At 36.8% G+C, this 23,617-nt stretch overlaps 1 protein-coding gene across 1 annotated transcript in view; it reads left to right on the forward strand.

The window, feature by feature from the left end:
• Window positions 1-1,318: 1,318 nt before the first annotated feature.
• Window positions 1,319-23,617, forward strand: part of LOC131534051 (mucin-2) — a 107,212-nt gene continuing 84,913 nt past the window's right edge. Inside the window, exons 1-13 of the mRNA XM_058766678.1 lie at window positions 1,319-1,412; window positions 1,517-1,543; window positions 2,070-2,093; window positions 2,199-2,466; window positions 2,621-2,735; window positions 3,446-3,533; window positions 3,616-3,695; window positions 14,810-15,020; window positions 21,167-21,292; window positions 21,461-21,578; window positions 21,669-21,807; window positions 23,105-23,212; window positions 23,478-23,547. Of these exons, the coding sequence (XP_058622661.1) occupies window positions 1,319-1,412; window positions 1,517-1,543; window positions 2,070-2,093; window positions 2,199-2,466; window positions 2,621-2,735; window positions 3,446-3,533; window positions 3,616-3,695; window positions 14,810-15,020; window positions 21,167-21,292; window positions 21,461-21,578; window positions 21,669-21,807; window positions 23,105-23,212; window positions 23,478-23,547 (1,468 nt within the window). The remainder of the gene's footprint in view (window positions 1,413-1,516; window positions 1,544-2,069; window positions 2,094-2,198; window positions 2,467-2,620; window positions 2,736-3,445; window positions 3,534-3,615; window positions 3,696-14,809; window positions 15,021-21,166; window positions 21,293-21,460; window positions 21,579-21,668; window positions 21,808-23,104; window positions 23,213-23,477; window positions 23,548-23,617) is intronic.

Below are 23,617 nucleotides of genomic sequence, written 5' to 3' on the forward strand. Positions count from 1 at the left end.
ATAAAAAATGCGTCAGAAAATGATAATAAAGTATTATATTGAACCTGTACAACATTTTAATGTATGATTTTTCAAATTGCACACTTTCATGTTTTACGAGTTTGTAGATAAATAAACAGTGGAATGTTCATGCAGAAAACTGACATTTACCTAACTGAAATACTGATGTTGCTTTTATCAATATAGTAAATAATTATTTATAATTATACTGTCCGTGTGAGATGCCTCAAAAAAACCTAATCAAAACACTCATATACACTATGTGCGGCCAGTCCAGTACCCATACTGGGCCCTAGTGTATCCCACACGTGCTTCATAAGTGGGACCAATATGGGTCTTGTATGTGTTGCCTATTTGGGCCCCACATTAGCCCCAGTCAGGCCCCATATGAGATTCATATGGGCTAATTCAGATGGGGCCCGCATGGAACCCATGGACAAACTCATGTAGGGCCCATATTTACAGCCCGTATGGGGCCCACATGGTCATAGGCCCAAATGTTGGCTTGTTGAGTCAATGTTTATTTGTCAGTTTCCACAATTTTTCAAAATGTACATTTTTTACAGTGTTGTATATGCTTTCTCACGGGCATGCCACCAACCCAAAAACTGGGTGTTTAAAGAAAATCAAGAGCCTTCGTAATTGCTACTTTGTGGTGATGGTCATGTGCATTCAACGTGTAAATACAATCTTTCCAACACGATTAAACACACCAGTATTCCTTGCTAATACGACAGCTTCCGTCTTCAAATTTGATTTGCTAAATGGCATTGAGTCTGATAGCATTTGGACATGTCATTACTTGGTTATTTTGATTATTTTATTAAATTATGAAAAATGTAACATGTTTATCATTTCACTTTTCTGTGTTTACAACGGTTGATCCTGCTTTGGTTTCCTTTTGGAACTATTTTCATTGAAAAACTGCCAAAATAACTGCCAATGTTGTGTCATGTCAGTATAAACGCAAGTAGACTTTTTGCTAGCCAGGAACTAGCAACATCTAGTAGATAGGCAGATATTGAATGGTTTCTCTAGAAAACAATTTTGTCCCCACTGGATTCACACCCTTATTTAGTTTGAGATGAAACACAGATACATACAGTTTTGCCAGTGGCAAAAGTGTTTCTCACAACCAAGATTTTCATTAATTAAACACAGCTGTAGGACAATAAACATTTATCTGATTAAAAGATAGAATCTGTGGTAATGCATAATGGGTTCCACCTTCTGATCACAAATTACATTCTTCCAAAGAAGAGGACAATTCACTATAAAAGAGCTAGTGTTGACAGATTGTTCACATTAGCTCTTGAGGATGGTCATTGTCTCCATGGGGGTTGTGATGATGTCTCAGATGTGGATGCTGAGATGGGTCGTCCTACTGATGGGGCTCCAGCTGACACAAGCAGGTTAGATGACTATAAACAGTTTTGTTTTCTCATTTTACAATATTATTGCACAATATTACTGTAAATATGTGTCTCTGTCTTTTTATGTTTAATTGCCGTAACAGATAACGTAGAGGGCCACACAGTGACAGGTAAATATTTCTGTAATGTATTACAGGCACTAATTAGGGGAATTTTCATATAAATTTTTAATTGTAGGGGAAATTAATGCATTCCTTTCTGTGATCAAGGGTGAAAAGTGTATTTATCAGCATATGAAAAGAAGTTGAAAAAACATTAAAAAAAATTAAAATATGCTTTCTTTATGTTCATTCCAAATTAATCTGATTCAGTGTGTAAATAATACAAATAATAATATTTTTTTTATGGGTGCCTTTGAAGTACAATAATATACATACAACAAAACTTTTAATTTGAACAAACGTAAGTTTGACCCAATAGATAGGCTCCAAACCAGGAAAAGGGAATACCAGTGATTCCAAAATATGCAATATTTCTAAGTTTGTTTATTAATAGCACCTAACATAATTAGTCAATTAATTATTTTAGCCCCAGTACTACTTGCATTGATTTACAATTAATTAAATAATTAAATGACTGAGCTCTTTACACAGTTCAAACTGTTTAATGATGTTCCTCTTTGTCTTCTATATTTAGTGTTTCCTAGGATCATAACTACAGGTATGCAGTCCTTCATATTTTTTTAAATCACTGAAACTGCCTTTTCAGTGCCAGTTTAGTACTTAGTTCAGATCACACATTTATGAACTTTCTCTCTTGGTTTAGTTGTACCAAATCCTGACCATCAGTTCACGATCTGTAGCACATGGGGAAATTTCCACTTCAAGACCTTTGATGGGCATTTCTTTCAAGTGCCAGACACGTGCAACTACATTGTGGCTGGTTTGTGCAACAGCAAGGACCATTCTGATTTTAACATTGAAATTCAAAGAAAGATTGTAAATAACTCAGTCACTTTCAGCAAAATCACAGTAAAACTGCTGGAGACAGTCATTGAACTCACCAACAACAATATCCTCATGGACAAAGAAGTGTGAGTTTTTTTTTTTTTTTGTAGTTTTTTTTTTAAATAAACTTGACACTGCATCCAAATGTTTTATAATTTCTGAAAATTATTAGTATTATTTCTAAAAACAAATTTTTTTTTTCTCTCTCTCTCTCTCTCTCCCTGAAATTTGCTTTAACAGGTTGTATAATGCAACGCATAAGAATGGAATTACAGTCAAGTTGAGTGCATCAGGTGTTAAGATCTTTAACAATCATGGAGTTAATGTCTTTTGGGAGAAGGACCAATCTTTATTGGTATGCTGTTTCCCTGTTCATCTGTACAACTACACTCTTAAAAATAAAGGTGCTTCAAAAGGTTCTTCAAGCGATGCCATAGAAGAACCATTTTTGCTTCTACAAAGAACCATTCAGTCAAAGGTTCTTTAAAGAGCCATTTAAAATCATGTTATCTTCCTAACCTTTTTATAATCTGAAGAACCTTAGTTCACCACAAAGAACCTTTTGTGAAACAAAAAGGTTCTTCAGATGTTAAAGGTTCTTTAAGGAACCATTTAGACAAAACTGTTCTTCTATGGCATCGTGAAGCACCATTATTTTTAAGAGTGTACTGTATTTGTATTTTGTATTAAATGTTTTGGTTACTCTTTATTTCTTTAAACATTCTAGTAACCTTAAGTAACTTTGCCACAACGTGTCAAGTAACTCTCATTAGAGTATTAGTATAGTATTAGTAGACTGTTGGATTATGATTAGGGTTAGTAGAATAAGCTGACATGTAAAGTCGAAAAGTTACTTCTAGTCAGTAAATGTCGGTTTAGGGACCCTCAAAATAACTGCAGATATTAAGTGGACAGTCTTCTAGGTAATACTCTAGTTTTATCAGTCATGAGAATGTCTAATGTGGACTATCAAAATAAAGTATTACCTATATTTGTGACACAGTTGGATAGGGCCTGATCTCAGTCATCTAAAAATCATATATTTTATAATATGATGTTCCCCAGATTGAACTTCCGGAAAAGTACCGAAGCCAGACCTGTGGACTTTGTGGAAACTACAATGGCAACAAGACTGATGATTCATTTAACAATGGTAAACCTAATTTTGCCATACACAACAATAATTTAGTAATTCATATTTTAATATATGATATCCAAACATTTGATTCATATAGATATGGCTACGTGGAAAGTGAATCAGTTGGAAGACTGTGAGGACAACACATTTAATTCTAATGATCAGTGCCAAAACCAGGTATTATGAAACAAAATTAAAGTTGTTATTATTTTAAAGGGGTCATGAATTACCTTTGTTTTTTATTTTGTACTGTTCTTTGAGGTCCACTTACAATGTCATCAAGATTTTTACATCAAATCATCTTAATTTAGAAGTGAGCCATTTTCTGTCCTTTTTTGACCCCCCTCATCAGAATGCTCCATTTGAATAGGCGTGGTGGATTGTATTGTAACTAACTCAATACATATCAAACTATCTGTAAGAAGAGACAAAGCAATAGTGACCACGTAATGAAAACAGTTACTCACACTTGTGTTGCGACATTACTGTCGGATCCAATACAGTCGGCACAGCATCTTTTAGTTTCAATCTTTTTGAAAATCCTGCGTCGAATTGTACCTTCTTTGTAAATGAATCCGCAGTAAAATGAAGTGAACAAAGTACCAAGTTCTTATTGACGCGGTCTGGATCTTCCACAACTTGCCAGTGCACAGCGTCTTGTTTTCTTCAGAGCCATCATTATCGTTTGGTTTTTACGTAGACCTGTGCGTTCACCTCTCTTGTAAACACTACATGCACAAATTGGTGGGTGGGGCTAAACAGGCAGTGATGTTGAAGTGTTAATCTTCTCCTGCAGAGGCGGTGCTTATCCACACTATTACATCATAGAGTAGAACATTCCAAAAGTTTTTAAACTAACAACAAATTTTTGAGCTCTGAAACTGACAGGATGTTTTTTTTTTTTTTTTTTTATAGTACAATGACCTCTTATATGCCAAAAGATCAAGGTCATTTTGGTTTCTCAGTTCATGACCCCTTTAATCAGATTTTGGAGCTGTGCCTGAATGTTATTACATATAGCAGTGGTCGGCAACAGGCCCGCCAGCAATAATATCTGGCCTGCTCCCGCAGCCAGATTATTTTGATAGCAGCTGGTTCTGAAATAGATCTGTCATGACAGCAACAAGTTACTCACAAATTCGGACACCGGCACACAAATGTGGCTTTTTGTTAATGACTGTCCTACTACAGGATTTAACACAGAGTAACAGCTCATTACCAGTTACAAAAGACACTGTAACAGTCTGTCACAGGAAATTCTAGTTTTATTTTTCATCAATTAATTTCTTAAATTATCCTTTGACTATGTTCTGGCCCGCCATCAAGTGGGAAAACATTTTTTGGGCCCAATGCCAAACTTACTTGCCAACCCCTGAGGAAAAAAAAAAATTGATCCCCTGCTGATTTTGTACGTTTGCCCACTGACAAAGAAATGATCAGTCTATAATTTTAATGGTAGGTTTATTTGAACAGTGAGAGACAGAATAAATAAAATAAAAAAAAAACGCATTTTAAAACGTTATAAATTGATTTGCATTTTAATGAGTGAAATAAGTATTTGACCCCTTCGCAAAACATGACTTAGTACTTGGTGGCAAAATCCTTGTTGGCCATCACAGAGGTCAGACGTTTCTTGTTGTTGGCCACCAGGTTTGCACACATCTCAGGAGGGATTTTGTCCCACTCCTCTTTGCAGATCCTCTCCAAGTCATTAAGGTTTCAAGGCTGACGTTTGGCAATTCGAACCTTCAGCTCCCTCCACAGATTTTCTAAGGTCTGGAGACTGGCTAGGCCACTCCAGGACCTTAATGTGCTTCTTGAGCCACTCCTTTGTTGCCTTGGCCGTGTGTTTTGGGTCATTGTCAATATCCATCCACGACCCATTTTCTCAATGCCCTGGCCCTGACTGTACATGGCCCCGTCCATCGTCTCTTTGATGCGGTGCAGTTGTCCTGTCCCCTTAGCAGAAAAACACCCCCAAAGCATGATGTTTCCACCTCCATGTTTGATGGTGGGGATGGTGTTCTTGGGGTCATAGGCAGCATTCCTCCTCCTCCAAACACTGCGAGTTGAGTTGATGCCAAAGAGCTTGATTTTGGTCTCATCTGACCACAACACTTTCACCCAGTTCTCCTCTGAATCATTCAGATGTTCAATGGCAAACTTCAGATGGGCCTGTACATGTGCTTTCTTGAGCAGGGGGACCTTGTGGGCGCTGCAGGATTTCAGTCCTTCACGGCGTAGTGTTACCAATTGTTTTCTTGGTGACTATGGTCCCAGCTGCCTTGAGATCATTGACAAGATCCTCCCGTGTAGTTCTGGGCTGATTCCTCACCGTTCTCATGATCATTGAAACTCCACGAGGTGAGATCTTGCATGGAGACCCAGACTGAGTGAGATTGACAGTTATTTTGTGTTTCTTCCATTTGCGAATAATCGCACCAACTGTTGTCACCTTCTCACCAAGCTGCTTGGCGATGGTCTTTTAGCCCATTCCAGCATTGTGTAGGTCTACAATCTTGTCCCTGACATCCTTGGACAGCTCTTTGGTCTTGGCCATGGTGGAGAGTTTGGAATCTGATTGATTGATTGCTTTTGTGGACAGGTTGTCTTTTATACAGGTAACAAGCTGAGATTAGGAGCACTCCTTTTAAGAGAGTGCTCCTAATCTCAGCTCCTTACTTATATAAAAGACACCTGGAAGCCAGAAATCTTGCTGATTGATAGGGGATCAAATACTTATTTCATTCATTAAAATGCAAATCAATTTATAACTTTTTTTAAATGCTTTTTTCTGGATTTTTTTGTTGTTATTCTGTCTCTCACTGTTCAAATAAACTTACCATTAAAATGATAGACTGATCATTTCTTTGTCAGTGGGCAAATGTACAAAATCAGCAGGGGATCAAATAATTTTTCCCCACACTGTAGTGTAAACAAGGAATATAAAAAACATTTCAAGTTGTTTTAAGTCAATTACTAATTGGAACATTGGTGCTGATATTTTTGATATGCTCTATGTATAAGATGAGAAAGAGATGTTATTCTATTACTTTTTGTTAATTTTATATTCTACAATTTCCGGAAAAATTGGGACATTTTTTAAATTTGAATAAAAGGAAAACTAAAAGACTTTCACATGAGTTTTAACAATATTTTATTCACAATAGAACATAGAGAACACAACAAATGTTTAAACGGAAAAATTCTCCAAAAAGTTGGCACGGGGGCAACAAAGGGCTGAAAAAGCAAGAAATTTTGAAAAGATTCAGCTGGGAGAACATCTAGCAACTAATTAAGTTAAGTGACATCAGGTCTGTAACATGATTAGCTATAAAAGGGATGTCTTAGAGAGGCAGAGTCTCTCAGAAGTAAAGATGGGCAGAGGCTCTCCAATCTGTAATAGAGTGCGTAAAAAGATTGTGGAATACTTTAAAAACAACGTTCCTCAACGTCAAATTGCAAAGGCTTTGCAAATCTCATCATCTACAGTGCATAACATCATCAAAAGATTCAGAGAAACAGGAGAAATCTCTGTGTATAAGGGACAAGGCCGAAGAGCTTTGTTGGATGCCCGTGGTCTTTGGGTCCTCAGACGACACTGCATCACTCATTGGCATGATTCTGTTATTGACATTACTAAATGGGCCCAAGAATACTTCCAGAAACCACTGTCGGTAAACACAATCCGCCGTGCCATCTGCAGATGCCAACTAAAGCTCTATCATGCAAAAACGGAAGCCATATGTAAACATGGTCCAGAAGCACCGTTGTGTCCTGTGGGCCAAGGCTCATTTAAAATGGACTGTTTCAACGTGAAAAAGTGTTCTATGGTCAGACGAGTCCAAATTTGACATTCTTGTTGGAAATCACAGACGCCGTGTCCTCCGGGCTAAAGAGGAGGGAGATCTTCAAGCATGTTATCAGTGTTCAGTTCAAAAGCCAGCATCTCTGATGGTATGGGGGTGCATAAGTGCATACGGTATGGGCAGCTTGCATGTTTTGGAAGGCACTATGAATGCTGAAAGGTTTATAAAGGTTTTAGAGCAACATATGCTCCCCTCCAGATGATGTCTATTTCAGGGAAGGCCTTGTGTATTTCAGCAGGACAATTGAAAACCACATACTGCAGCTATTACAACAGCATGACTTCGTAGTAGAAGAGTCCGGGTGCTGAATTGGCCAGCCTGCAGTCTAGATCTTTCACCTATAGAGAACATTTGGTGCATCATTAAACTAAAAATACGTCAAAGACGACCACGAACTCTTCAGCAGCTGGAAACCTATATCAGGCAAGAATGGGACCAAATTCCAATGCCAAAACTCCAGAAACTCATAACCTCGATGCCCAGATGTCTTCAAACTGTTTTGAAAAGAAGAGGAGATGCTACACCATGGTAAACATGCCCCCGTCCCAACTATTTTGAGACCTGTAGCAGCCATCATATTTGAAATGAGCTCATTTTGTGCATAAAATTGTAAAATTTCTCAGTTTAAACATTTATGTTCTCTATGTTCTATTGTGAATAACATATTGGATTGAATAACAGATTTGAAATTCCTTTAGTTTTCATTTTATTCAAATTTAAAAAAACGTCCCAACATTTCCGGAATTCGAGTTGTATTATATATCAGTAGGCTATTTCAGTATTTGTAAAAAACAATTACGTTATTCTAGTTGCAGGGTTATTATAGTTAACTAAAATTAAAATAATAAAACTAAAACCATTTTTGTTACTTGAAATAAAATACATACTAACTAAAATAAAATAAGATATAAAAAAAATAAAATAAAAATGAATAAAAACTATAAAATATATTAAAAAAACTATAAAATAAAATATAAAAACTATTTGGTCTGTGTACACAATCAGAATCCGTGTATCATTCGCTCATTAGTTTTTTTGATTTAATATTGAAAGTAGAAAAATTTGAAAATGGCTTAAATTTTCGTTTTTCGTTCAGGGATAGAAAAATGAATAAACAGCTTGAATATTAGATTTCTACATGTGGGCAGGAATTAAACGCCGCTTTCTGCTGATTGGTCAGCCAAAGATCAAACAGTCATCAGTTCTTCCGCAGTATCACGCAGCAGAATAATAATCCTCCACTGCTGCAGTTGTACAGATTCCTAAGGCATTTATTGCAACTACATTTAATATTTTTTCATCAAACAGACTAATGAATAGCTCAACAACTCGTAGACTCGTACCGAGTCTAGACAGGGCTTTCTTCTGTGTAGACCAGCGGTTCTTAAAGTGATAGGGGGTATCATTTAATTTGCTATAGCCTTATTTCCAGACTGTAAAGTCGGTTTTTTATCATGATACATAGGCTGATTTATTCCAAAGTGACTTATATGATGCATCTAATGTCAAATAATCTAAATGAAGCCTTTTAAGTGAAGCCTTCATGTTTGTGGCATGCACCAGAAAGATGCTCAAGGAGACCGAGATGCGCTAAAGCAGCACATTCTGTCGTTCTCTTTATTTTTCAAAGGCATGGCATTTTGTAGTTATTTTGAACGTAACCTTACACAAATAAAAATATACATCTTACCATATGACTATAAATGACAGAGAATTTTTGTTATTTCCCCTCGATGGGGAAAAAATCCAAGTGAACATCAATCAGTACTCAATCTTAAAGGGGTCACATGATGTGATTTCAAGTTTTCCTTTCTCTTTGGAGTGTTACAAGCTGTTTGTGCATAGATAAGATCCCTGAAGTTGCAAAGACTAAAGTCTCAAAACCAAAGAGATATTCTTTATAAAAGTAAAGACTCTGCCACGCCCCCCTAAAACGGCTCATTTAAACATGCCCACACATGTCTACGTCACGGTGTGGGAAGATTTGCCCAAATGTATACAATGAAAGAAGGCGGAACTATTCTCACGGTAGTATTGTTGCTGCCGCCGGCGCCATGTCCTGGAGACGCTGTGTTTCATTGTGAAAGTGAAAGTACTTTGTTTGGGCTTCCAAAAGAGGACACAACTAGAAATCAGTGGTTAAGTTGTATTTACAACACTGTTATAGAACAGTTCAACCCAAATATTAGAGTGTGTGCACTGTGCAGCGCATTTTACGAAGGACTGTTTCCTTAATCTGGAAGATTAGCCTACAATGCTGGCTTGCACAAAGGTTGTTTCTATAAAGTGGGGCAATTCCGACTTTGCAAGGACAGTCTGACGCTTCTGACTCACAGCCTGTAAGTACGTTTCTGCTACTGACTATTCAAACGCGAGTTTTGAGCAGTGTAGAGTGCTTGTTGTTTGTCGTTTCTCCGATCACAAATGCAGACATGGTAATGTTTACGCGGCGTGATGCAACGTGACGTGTAAAAAGACAGTAGAAGTCATTATAATCAGTAATTATGTCCCCACTGGATGCGACAAATTAGTCGTTTATAATGGGTTTTGTTGTTTTTGTGTCGTCGCGCCTGGACACGGCATCACAATACGGTAAGGGGCGTAACATTTCCGTCTCAAGCTTGAGGTATTCGGCCGATCACAACGCACTGGATAGCTGGCCAATCAGAGCATGCCTTGCTTCTCAGAACGATGAGCTTTGTAAAAATCGATCCGTTTCAGAAAGGCGGGGCATAGTGGAGCAACAATAATGTACAGTATGTGGAAAATAATGTGTTTTTTGAACCTTAAACCGCAACCTTAAACGTCATATGACCCCTTTAATTTAAACTGCATTTTTAAACTGCTTTAAATGACTGCTGCTTATTTCCTGTGCACTTCAATACTGGTCTTGACTGTAGTCGCGTCTGTCTGCTTATTGAGTTTATTTAACCCATCGCAATTTATGTGTGAACTAGAGTGACTACTCACCTTAATGTTGTTGTAAAGACTTATTACTTAAAGGGGTCATCGGATGCAAAATTCACTTTACAAGTTGTTTGAACATAGATGTGTGTTGGAAGTGTGTGTACACATCCATCCTATAATGATAAAAATCCACCCAGTGTTTTTTTTTTTTTTAAATCCCTATTTTAAAATCCCCTTTCTCAAATCAGGCTGTTCTGAGATTCCTGTCAGAATGACGTAGTTCTGTACAGGCCGCTCTCATGATAGCTGATTGACAAGGCCGTCTTACCTTAGACCTGCCCTGAGTGAGCTGTCCACCATTGTATCGACTCTGGTGCAGGGGAAGACAAGACAAGATGTCTCTGATTAAGTGATTGAGGTGTTTTGTTGTTGGATGTAATAATGAACATAGCAGTCGTCATTTACTCCTGAAATCTGAGCCGCTGAAGACACAGAGGATTAAAGTTACTTTCCAATTTAATGCCAATTTAATGGCAGAGAATTTTTTTTTTTTGAAGCGGATGCATATCTGTCGTAAAAAATAATCCTATGCATCTCATGGCGTATATTCCAAGCATTCTGAAAGTATACTGTGGGTTTGGTGAGAAACAAACCGAAATGGCAAGTTATTTTATGAAAATGTTGCATTGTTCTGTACAGGCCGCTTTCATGATAGCTGATTGACAAGGCCGTCTTACCTTAGACCTGCCCTGAGTGAGCTGAGAGCTGTCCACCATTGTATCGACTCTGGTGCAGGGGAAGACAAGACAAGATGTCTCTGATTAAGTGATTGAGGTGTTTTGTTGTTGGATGTAATAATGAACATAGCAGTCGTCATTTACTCCTGAAATCTGAGCCGCTGAAGACACAGAGGATTAAAGTTACTTTCGTTTTGAAGGCAATGCTACGATCTATGTTTGTACGAATCATTCGTGATCCAGCTTCATCTACAGAAGTGAGTATAAGGGTTTATGAATCTTTGCAAATGGCCTTTCCTAATAACCTGCTAGTTAGCCAGTTTCGCGGCTAAAGTAAACAGTACTGCTCGTCACTCCACGGAAGAGGGGCGGGGCGAGCAAAGCTCATTAGCATTTAAAGCAACATGGACTATAATGGCTTGATGAAAACAGAGCTGATTTTAACAGGGTAAGGCTATGTTCACACTTGGCATCTTTTTTGAAGCTGCCATTTTATAATGTTTATATAGGATTATAATAAAACATTATAATCCATTATAATCCTATGGAGTAAACAGTGTTTTCAAAAAAGTCCTGAGCGCTTTTTAAAACGCCACTGCCGGCGTCTTTTTCTGCAGCTCAGAGCGTCTTTTCAAGTTGAAAAAAGTTTAACTTTTCTGAAGAAGAAAAAAAAAAACGCCCTACATCAAGCACTTTTTGACAGCTGACCAATGACAAGCAAGTGGCGAGTCGTTTCCATAACAACAAAAAACAACAAGAAAAAGGAGAAAATAGCCGGCAGACAGATCGTACTAGTTTCGGAGCACAAGGAGTTGTATGAAACCGTGCATCATCCATCCGGAGCTGCTGGACTAAATTGTTGGAAGCACCATGCAGTTTCCTTCCCCGTATAATGTCGTGCTCCCACAAACGTCGTTGTGAACCGACATACCCTCCCCGTTAACTTCAACAGCCAACCTTAACTTCAAAAGCTGACATTTCTGCAGCACACAGTGCTAGGCTACCATTGCAGCTGTTGTTATAGCAACAAAAGACGCCCTCAGCTGCTATTTGTAACCAAAACGCTGCCAGCTTTTTATTTTACTAAGAAAGCACTCTTGTCAACTTTTTCTTGTCAAAAATGACGCCAAGTGTGAACACGCCCTAAAGAAGGTGTTTTTTACACTACCATTGAGAAATTTTAACCAAAGTATGTTATAGACTTTTCGTTATGACCCTAAAGAATCATATCAACTTGTGTAAAATGGGCATCCGATGACCCCTTTAATTAACACACACAAAAAAAATTTCCTGCTTGCACTTGCCAATTTAATGGCAGAGAATTTTTTTTTTGGAAGTGGATGCATATCTGTCGTAAAAAATAATCCTATGCATCTCATGGCGTATATTCCAAGCATTCTGAAAGTATACTGTGGGTTTGGTGAGAAACAAACCGAAATGGCAAGTTATTTTATGAAAATGTTGCATTGCATTAGTCTGTTTGATGAAAAAAGATTAAATGTAGTTGCAATAAATGCGTTACAACAGCAGCGGAGGACTATTATTCTGCTGCGTGATACTGCGGATGATGGCATGGTTTGATCTTTGGCTGACCAATCAGCGTTTAATTCCCGCCCACGTGTAGAAATCGAATATTCAAGCCGTTTATTCATTTTTTCAATTCCGTGTTTGGCAGGGAAGCGTTGTCTCATGAATAATGGAAAATTCCATGTTTGCCGTGGAAAGAGATAAGAAATGGAAAAAGGAAAATTAGCTGGATTTTTCGTATTTATGTTCATGGTGGAAAAAATTAGATTATGCTTTCATATTTGTTTTGAATGTGTGGCGGTGCTGAAATGCCCCTTTCGTCCCCTATCTTCTACATGGCAATAGGATCTTATTCTCGAGAATCCTGTGGCTACTAGTGGCGCTTACAAGATAAAGAAATCTATATTTTCACAGCTGCTGCATGTTATTGAAAAAAACCCGAAATTACTTTATTCATATCCAGTACAACGACATTTGACTTTTACTTATGTGATCTAAAACGTCATGGAATAAAATATGATATTCACGGTTGCTGATTACTCATTTTATTCTAGGCCTAAGAAAAACCTCACAGGTTACTGGATATGAATAAAGTCATTTCCGTTTTTTTTTTTTTCAATAACATGCAGCAGCCGTGAAAATATAGATTTTTTTTTTAAATCTTGTAAAGCCAAGTTCACACTACACAGCTTTAAACATCACTGTGCTGTACAGACTACGTGACTTCTTTTCTGGCTTGAAATCGTTGTGGAGTTCACACTACGTGACACTACTTAAATGATCAGCAACAGGGGGTTACACATTACACGAGCTGACAACAAATCTGTCACCCAACGACTATCTGGTCTTGTCACAAAAACACACATGAGAAGTGGAACGGGAAACACATGAAACGGGAGTTGTTTATTTGAAAATGGACGTTGGGAAGCTGTTTGCATGATGATCTGTTCTGAAAAGTTTTGCTAGATCTTGTGTCCAAACTAGTGCTGTCAATCGATTAAAAAATTTAATCGCATTAATCACAGTCATGGACAGTGATTAATCATGATTAATCGCAAATTTAAAATACTTGGATTTACCTGTAAATTTGTTGAAATAAAGAAGTGCATGACAAACTAGTTTAAGGAAACAGAACCTTTCACACTTCTGCCAGGTATGAGACATAATCCTTATTATTCTTTTATCATTATTCTTTTGTTTTTATTCAGCCATTATCAGCCTTTATACTGGCAATAAAACGTTTACCAAACCACATCGCTTCAATCCCAGTATACATTTACCCAACTATTATCAAAAGTATTTCTAAATAAATACAACAAAACATTTTCTTGTGACCTTACGTGAAGTATTATGACAAAATGCATTATTGGACCAGTTCTGCAGCTGCATTAGAGCTAACATTAGCATCATGCTTCATAAGACAATTTATGAGATTAATAGTACAATTTTACTCAGAACTCAGTTCAAACCACCATCGAGTGTTTGTAATAACTTCCTTTTGCGATCACATGTGGAATTTGGTCATTTACTGTTGTTAAAATATGCTATTTATAGCCTTTTATATCGCTGTACAAATTAGCATTTCAGATGTACACATTCTCAAGAAAATCACATACAGACCATATATATCGTAATCGTGTGTTTATTATCTTATATAATCTATAGTGGCTGTTGTCATGTTTATTTCGGCTGAAACTCACGTTGTTTGTGATGTTACAACCGCCTCTCAGTTCTTAAGTTGCCAGGGATACATTCCAAGTATAATACACATTAGTAAAAGGATCTATTTTATTTGTATTTGTCTATATACACCTTGGGCGGCCGCGGTACATTATAAAAGTAGCCCAAAAAAACCCAACCCACGGCTCTGTAATTTTCCCGCGACTGTATTTTCAAAATAGCCCACTTGTGCTGCTAACGTTACCCTGGCACTGGTTCGCTGTACCCTCATCACACAATGACACATAACCTTCCGCGCTGCGATGACGGGAAGAAGTTGGGGTCAAACCTTGCGATTAATCAAGCGATTAATCTGCGTTAAAAAAATATTAACGCGTTAAATTTTTTACATTAATCGCTTGCGTTAACACGTTAACGTTGACACCCCTAATATATATATATATATATATATATATATATAAACTGCAATAGAATCTCAATGATACTAAAATAAAACTGCCTAGTTAAAAGGCCTTTAAAATGCTAAAAAAAAATGAAAAAGAAGAATTACTGTCCTGAATTTTTTCCCCAGACAAACATTTGCCAGCAGTATCTCAGGAGTCCGGGGTTTAATGACTGTTACAGGGTGATGGACATGAGTTCATTTGAAAAAGCCTGTGAAGACGACCTGTGTCGGTGTTACGGCAATCAAGACTGTCTCTGCAACACACTCACAGAGATTTCACGACAGTGCACTCATGCTGGAGGAAAACCAGAAACATGGAGGACAGAACAGCTCTGTCGTGAGTATGATCAAAGTCCCTTTCAAGGAAAGTCTGTTCACTCAGCGACATTTGCAATGCCTCCGGGTAGCTCAAACAAGACCAAGTCCTATCTAAATGAATGGGGGGAATCCTGAAATCTCAAAAACTGCTCACTGAACTCGCACTTAAATTATATATTTCAAATCAGCAACCAAATCTGAAATGAACTGCCCCATGAATGTTGTTTCTAATCCTCAAATAGCGTTTTTCAGGCTAGACCAGCCAATGTGCATGCGCAGTCATAATGTGTCATTGACTGTGCCATGCACATTGGCTGTTCTAGCCTCGGGTTTCTATGGGAACCTGAGCTTCTAACGGCCACTGCTGTGACGCAGTGACTTTACCAATCAGCGAATGGCTCTTTCATGTAGAAAGCGGACTATTCCGTCATACTATTCCGCGTTGCAGTTTCTCCCATTCATAAGTATAGGAAGAACAGTGTTTGTGTATATAGTCTTTGGTATGATAGACTATTCACCTTTTTCCTGATGAGTGCCACCATGATTTCCGTTTGGGTGCTCTCATGTTCTGGTCTCCATAAAAATCCATGCTAAAACGGGGGAAAAAAGATTGACAATGAATTAAACTTGAAACGTTTTCAACATAACTAAATATGAAACTGTGCACATGGTTAAGTTGTGCTGTTGTTGGCTACCACAGTAACAGCAATAAGCTTAAAGTCCGCATGAAATCATATTGAGCGCTGCATTTTTCTCCATTCAAAACTATACGAGTAACACGTCTTGGGTATTCTACAGTCTTTGGCCATGCCATGGGCAGAATTTGCTTAACCACGCCCCTCCAACCGTTAGTTTGCTGCGAGTTAGAGATTAGAGGAGGAGTGCAAAAATAAAACCCCACCAGAGATTGTCTTAATATAGGGAGATGAGAGGGTCTGTATTACTTACTATTGGAGAAAGCGGAATGCTAACTTGGAACACGTGTGCCATAATAACCAATTACATTACAGCCTTGACGTCATTGAATTTCAGTCAGAGTTGTGCGACACTCAATCGCCGTTTACGGATACCATAGAAATGAATGAGAAGTCCCGTAAACTGAATCCCACACTGCAAAAAATGCTTTTCTTTAGATGTCTTGTTTCCAGCCAAAATATTAATTCATAAAAATTCTTAAAATCAAGAAGGATTTTCTAGACAAGTAAAAATTATTGTCTTGTTTTCAGAAAAAACAAGTCAAAATTAAGTTTGTTTTTGCGCAAAACAAGCAAAATAATCTGCCAATGGGGTAAGCAAAATAATCTTGTTTTCTGTTTGAAATAAGATTATTTTGCTTACCCCTGAAAAGACCTTGAGAGTCTTTTAGTTTAAAACAGACCGATTCGTGGCACAGCGCGAGTTTGCAAACATCATTAAAGTGAAAACTGATGGACATATGGACATACAGAATCATACCTGAAACAGAAAACAAATTTCCAACTTCGGAAACTGTGGGCTTCCACACAGATGTACGGTGACGGTTGACTTAGTTTTGTCGTGACCACGAGATATTAATTCGTGGGAACGTGATATTATGTCGTGGCCATGAGATCATTTTGTCAAGGTAACGACATTCTTATCTCGAGATGCTATGTTGAGGGAACAACATCCATTTCTCGTGGCCACGACTTCTTATGTTGAGGGAACAACATATTTTTCTCGGGGCTAGCCACAAGTTTAATGCGTAAACAAACCTGCATGACCATGGCAACCTGGGATTGTAAATCCGTTAACTGATCGTGTCTTTTTATTTAATATTTGTATATTATTATTATTAGGCTATTATTATTATTATTATTATTATTATATTAACTGTTTAGGGCTATATTTTTATATTTATTGTGTATCGCTTTACCTAATTAACGTTCTGTATAATTATGCTAGTATTTGCTACCATATATTTTGCAAATATTGTAAACGCCTGACAATTATGCCAATAAAGTTTTGACTTTATGATTGTATTTATGCTGTTGTGTGATGATAAATGAGCGTGTTGTGTTTTCATTTACAAATGAAACTATGTGAATTCATTCCTCAATGAAATAATATTTACAATAGCCGAAATAAAATGAAATATGTTAAATTCAACCTTTAAACTGCATTCCAGTAAAAATTCCAGTCAGCATAATCAAAGTTTTATTGGCACGTCGAGCATTTACAGCTATTATTTACAATTCTATGACATTTTGTATAAATGGTGCGAGTAGTGTGTTCACATTGAAAATTCCAAAAAGAAAAAGTGTACTTTAAATACCCAGATGATGCACTAAAATAACCGAAAAAACGAACGAATTGGCAAATTCCAAATGGCTTTTTTGCGCCTTTCAAGGGCACTTCGGGAAGGGGGTGCCATTTGTAGGGACGTTCCTAAGTGAGCAACTGAATCCCTTCACAAATGGCCCTTCCAGAAGTCCGTTAGCGAAGGGAACATGCGATCATAGATATATATATAAACACTAGATACCTCGTACGCGCTGTTGGCCAATGGAGGTCGACGTCCGCACAGCGGCCATCTTGCCACAGGGTGCTCGCTCACTCGTAACATTGTGTTGTATGAAGTATGTACTTTTTAAATAACCATAACTTGCTCAATTATCTACCGATTTTCAAACGGTTTGATTTGTTATCAACGTCAGATATGTAGTTATGACACTGCATACATATGAATAATTATAACAATCTGCAATTTCAACATGTTACAGCATTCAGAATTATAGCCACGTTAATAACGTTTGTAAGAAACCAAACCGTTTGTAAATCCGTCAAGATTTCAGCGAGATAAGAAGATTTATGTTCGTGCTGATCACTCATCTTACCTCAGATACCTCAGAACTTGCCAGAAAGCTTCCCTGTGGCAAGATGGCCGCCCTATGATGCCGGAAGTGACTCCGCCTTAAGAGATCTAGTGTTTATATATATATCTATGCATGCGATGGTCACTTCACGGAAGTGATTTCCGTTTGTGATCATGTGATCTTCAGTTTGGAGCTCTTGCGATACATTTTAAAGCAAAGTTGGGGTTGATTTCGACTTCACATACAAACGTAAGTAGAATAGGCTGATTAAATTTGTCTTTATTTTAACGTGATACAAAATATTTTTTGTCAGTGATAAATACATGATTTAAGACGGTAGTGTAAGCAAGTTTAGTTTGAAAAAGTTTAATAGTAAATAAGACACAGTGAGACAATATTTAAATAAAATAATAATAATAATAATGAGAAGAATTATTTATTTGCAACAACTGATGGAGTGCTGAATGCTGCATGCATGCACAGCATTGTCAAGGTAACCTTTGGTAAGTCACTCCCTTCGCCAAGGGAGTTCCAAATGCAAATACGAGACAGTAATGCCCTACACCCTTAAAAGAACATGGATTTCGCCTGAAGTGTGGAATGTTGAACGCTTAATTTTTTTAATTTTTTTATTATGCAATAACAGAACAACAAGTACAATTACAAAGACAAAGTAAGAACAAAAGACAAAGATTACAAGGTTACAAAAAATAATCCAAAGCATACTATGTTAGATTATAGGACTTACACCATGAAAGAGTCTTACATGCAATAGAATTATTAGAGTTTCTTAAAGAGTTTACATACGCATCAAAATCTTTCCTGAAAATAAAAAAGTAAGGAGTTTTCTTTGAAAATGTACATTTATGAATGTAACATTTAGCAAGAAATAGCAATATATTAATTTTGGGGTTATACAGAAGTTTGGATATAAATATTTTTTTAACAAAATTGGAAAAGTCAACTCAAAACACTTTACAATAAGCACAGTCCCAAAAAAAATTATTGGTTGTTTCTTCAGACTGAAGGCAAAAAGAACAATTGGGGGAAATACTACTGCTAAATTTAGCATGTTTGTTTTTAGCAATTATGGATAATTTTGATAGAGACTTCACCAACTTTATTAGATAAGAAGAATTTTTGTCGAAGAAGCCAAAACTCTTCCGATTCTGTATCACTAAATATGTTATTCCAAAAACTCACACAAGCAGGTAAATAAATCTGAGATCTATATAATTGAACGAATGTCTTTATTTGACATGGTATTGAGAAGACTTTGATCAACAAATAAGTTAGTGTTGTCAAAAAGAGGAGAGTCTAAAGAACCTTTAGGGCCAGACTTGACTAAAGTAAAATACAGTTAGGAACTGCACCAAAAACAATGGCATATTCTCTTGGGGGGACTGGAAAAGAGAATTCTTGCATGAATTGTTCATAAGTAAAAAGGACACCTCAATCATCTAAAAGCTGACTCACTAAAAATATATTTTTATCAAACCAATTGCGAAAAAAAAAGAGAGATTTATTTTTATATCTAATATTTTTATTGTTCCAAATAAAATAGCTATGTGGAGAAAAGTTATAATTATGTATAAGTGAACAACTTATTAAAGCCTGTTTATGAAAACTAGACAAAGTTAAAGGTATTTTAGAGATGTCAAAGTTGCAGCGCAACAAAAAAAAATGTAAACCTCCAGCTGTATTAAATATATGATTTGGAATAAAATTCCAACAGGATGTGGGGTTGTTTAAAAATGTCTTTATCCATTTAACTTTAAACGAATTATTAAGAGTGAAAAAAATAAACTAACTCAAAACCCCCCATAGCCCGATCAGCTAGCACAACCAGGGGCGCGGGAAGTGGGGGTGCTGAGGGTGCTGCAGCACCCCCTGTTTTTTCTGTGGGCAACTGTTTAATTGTTGGGAATATTAAAAAAAAAAAGTGTCTATTTAAGTGCAAATAGCCATGTTGTTGGAAAAGGCTATTTACACTAACTCCACCCACAAACGTATGATTGGGATAGTCAAATTTGCAAAAGACGGTAATCAATTGTCGGATTCAGTCGCGCAGATGGTAAAGCATGTGCTACCGTTCTTTTGACACGATCGACCGGGGTTCGAATCTGCCTTTTGGCGAACTTTTTTTCTCCCTTTTTAAATTTCAAATCACTTCAGAAAAGCAGTTATTTTTTAATAAAAATGAAGGAAATAATCAAAAAGTTGAACATAAAGTATCGGGTAGGGTAGGTGTAGGGAGAGCTTTTGTCCCAATAAGGTGGCATCCATTTAATAATTTGAAATAAACTTAAAAAATTACACTCAATAAGTTATTGCATACTATTTTATAATGTATTACAATGCAGAGGTGCAGATAATTGCCACTATTTGCAATAAGTAATGTTTTTCTCTAATAATGTTTTTCGCCACAATTAATCATACCCTTTTATTCAATATTTGTAATTAGCAGGATCCTGCTATTTTAACATAGAATAAATAGAATCTAAAGCTATTTGCACTGTGTAAATAGCATATCACTAAAGAATACTGCTATTTTCACTTAGTGTAAATAGTCTCTATTTTAGGCAGGCTGCATACGTCATAAAGAAGATCTTATTTTAGAATATTAACAGTTATAAATTTGACCATTATTCTTAGTTAAGTGTAAATTGTTGTAATATGCTTTTGACTCGCAAATGTAATGCTCAGTTAACTGAAATAAACCAGGCTTGATGACGTATGCAGCCTACAAATGCTGCATTGAACAGTTATAGGACGCTATATTATTGATTGTTTATATTGCTAAGGGTGGTTGCTAAGGTGTTGCTCAGTGATACACAGGACCATTGGGTGAAGCGGGCATAGCCTATTTTATCATGAATAAAACACAGCTGCTGACCAATCAGAATCGAGGACTGGAACTAACCATTTTATAAATGAAAATACTGTGTAAAATAATGTGTTAAAATAATCATTTAGTGTTCTTTGTGGACATATCTTTTTGTGGAAAAAATCCCAACAGGTGAGTTACTGCAAAAAGAAGATCATTGCAACACTGTAAAGTGATAAAACTATGGCACAATGTGCTTTTAAAAACAGTTTTCTTAGGTTTAATGTTAATATTATCAGCTTGGAAAATACGTTAATTAGACTAGAAACACCAGAGACCGGAAATGTTAAGCATTGTTCCGGTATGAGACTTCCACATTTAGGAAAAAGGTGGATAAACAAATAAAAACAATAGAGAGATGCATTCTATGTTTCATAACAGTTAATTTTGCAAAGCAGTAATGATAATATATTTTGATACTATTTCATTTGTTCTGTGGAGCAGCAAAGACATGTCCTCTGAAAATGCAATACCTGGAGTGTGGGAGTCCATGCAAGAACACCTGCTCAGGTCCAGATGCAGGCAAACTGTGTAAAGAACACTGTGTGGATGGCTGTTTCTGCCCTATTGGTAAGGAAACATTTGCAAAATGATAGAGGGAGTTTTTCTGCAACTAGATTAAGTGTTTCCACTTGATGGGTCTATTTTCAAATGAAGCTTCTCCTTGCAAAAGCTTTTTTTTTTTTTTTTTATATGTTCACAATAAATGGTACACCATTTTGCCTACTTTTTGTAAAGGTATGGTTGAGGATGACATTGGACAGAGTGGCTGTGTTCCTGTGAATGAATGTCCTTGTGTGCACGACGGCAAAGTATATCAATCAGGAGTATCTTACAAACAAGCTTGCAAACAATGGTAACATTTTTTACATTGAAATATTTGAAATTCAATTTTAATACCACTTATATATTTCCCCATGCTAACACTGCTGCTGTACTGTGTCAGTGTGTGTGCCGCTGGACGCTGGACTTGTACATACCTGGAATGTCCCGGAATCTGCTCTGTTGTTGGAGGGTCTCACATCACCACTTATGATGGAAAGACCTTCACCTTCAGTGGCAACTGTGACTACATCCTCACTAAGGTCTGTCAGTACAGCATGATGATCCCCACAATTAGAAAAGTGGGGACATTTAAGGCACTATGAACTCCGTTTTATTTTTTTCCAAATTCCATTTTTTCCATTTTAATTTTTCTTGACTCCTTTTTAATGGTTAAATTAAATTGTATTAATCAAAAAGCATGTCTAATTAATTAAAATACTGAAACTTATACAATTTCACATCAATTTATTTAAAACTTAAACAAACATCTTGTTTAGGGCGCTATGAAATATTTTACTTTTTCTCGATGTGATGTATTCTGTTAAAAACTATGGAGCGTAAGGTTAGCCTTTCCACTATTTCAGACGAATGACGAGCGACAGACCGGAAGTCATTCATTTCCAATGGAGAGTATGGGAGCTGCGCGGAGTTCCGATCATACGTGTATGCGGAAAATTCGGATCCGATTTGAGCTTCGGATGCGTTAAAATATTTGAACTTCTGCGGCTAGACCGTATGCAAACTAAATAAAACTCTTGGACGTATTTTAAAGATTCTATGCCGCGAACTTTAAATATTTTACATACTTTTGAAAATCCAGCGTTTATTTGATCCTGATAAGCATTTGTTGTCACAGTTGTAAACACGACGGCTTTCTTCGTTCGGCATCTTTGTTTCCAGGCGGAACGTTAAAGAACGCGACACACACGTCTCCCAGAAATCCTGTATAATTCAACCAAACCAAAGACGACTTTGAAACTCCTGAAGTGTTTCTACTTTTGTGTGCCATTTGCATCAGACGTTTAGCCAACGTTCCGTGGGCGTGACGTCTGAGGCTGAGACTACTTCATATGTATCTTCAGTGTATCGCATCGGCCTCAGTTGTGGAGATGCACATCCTAGTGTATATGATATGACGCTAGTTTTACTCAAATCAAACGGTAAAATGCTCATGAAGTGACTCTCGGAGCAGTTCTGGAGATGTTGTTCTTGAATTTATGTCCTCATTTAGTGAGACGACAGACTCTGAAATCTATTGCAATACACATGAAAGCGCTATATAAATGCCTCATTCATTATCCACGGGCATGGCCTTTTGTAAATTTAATGTGTCTGGCTTCCGGTCTCATCCGGAAATATTTTTTTTTTTTGCTGTAGAAAACCGCTCGTTTGCTGCTTGATATTTCAAACTGGTGTGTCTTACCATATTATTTGAATGTATTATCTTAATTATGAACACACTGTTTGTAGTGCATACTGTTTTATGAATATAATATGAACCATATAATTTGGAGGTTCTTACAATCTTTTCTTTTTTTTTTTTTTTCTTAATTCCAGCACTCTAATGACAGTGACATTGCGGTTTTGGGAAATCTGGCACAGTGTGATTGGGCCCGATCAGACACATGTCTAAATTCAGTTACCCTTGTCATCTCAGGGACCACTGTAAGAACTGGGTTTAAGCACTGGGTAAGCACTGATCCATGTGTTCTTCATTCAAATTCTAAAATAACAAAATTATTTTTTCTAAGAGCACCAGCAAATGTGTCTATGCTCAAAATGGTGCACTTGCTTTCAGCATAGTGTACAGTACCTATGGCATGCTCCACTACCATTTTACTTTTATACTAAAAAAATGTAGCAAAATCCTTCAAGATGCAATTACAAAACATATTTTGTTTTCTTATTTGTTGTTTTACTTATAAAACAGATTAGTTTTTCCTCCAATGGTGTTGTGACACTGAATGAAAACAGACTATATAAACTTCCTGCGACCACAGGTGGGTTGTCAAAAATTGGTTTGCTCCATTTTAAGCATATAAACATAACATTATATTAAATTAAACATAA

This window comes from Onychostoma macrolepis, chromosome 25 (genome assembly GCF_012432095.1).
Source record: "Onychostoma macrolepis isolate SWU-2019 chromosome 25, ASM1243209v1, whole genome shotgun sequence".
Taxonomy (NCBI): Eukaryota; Metazoa; Chordata; class Actinopteri; order Cypriniformes; family Cyprinidae; genus Onychostoma; species Onychostoma macrolepis.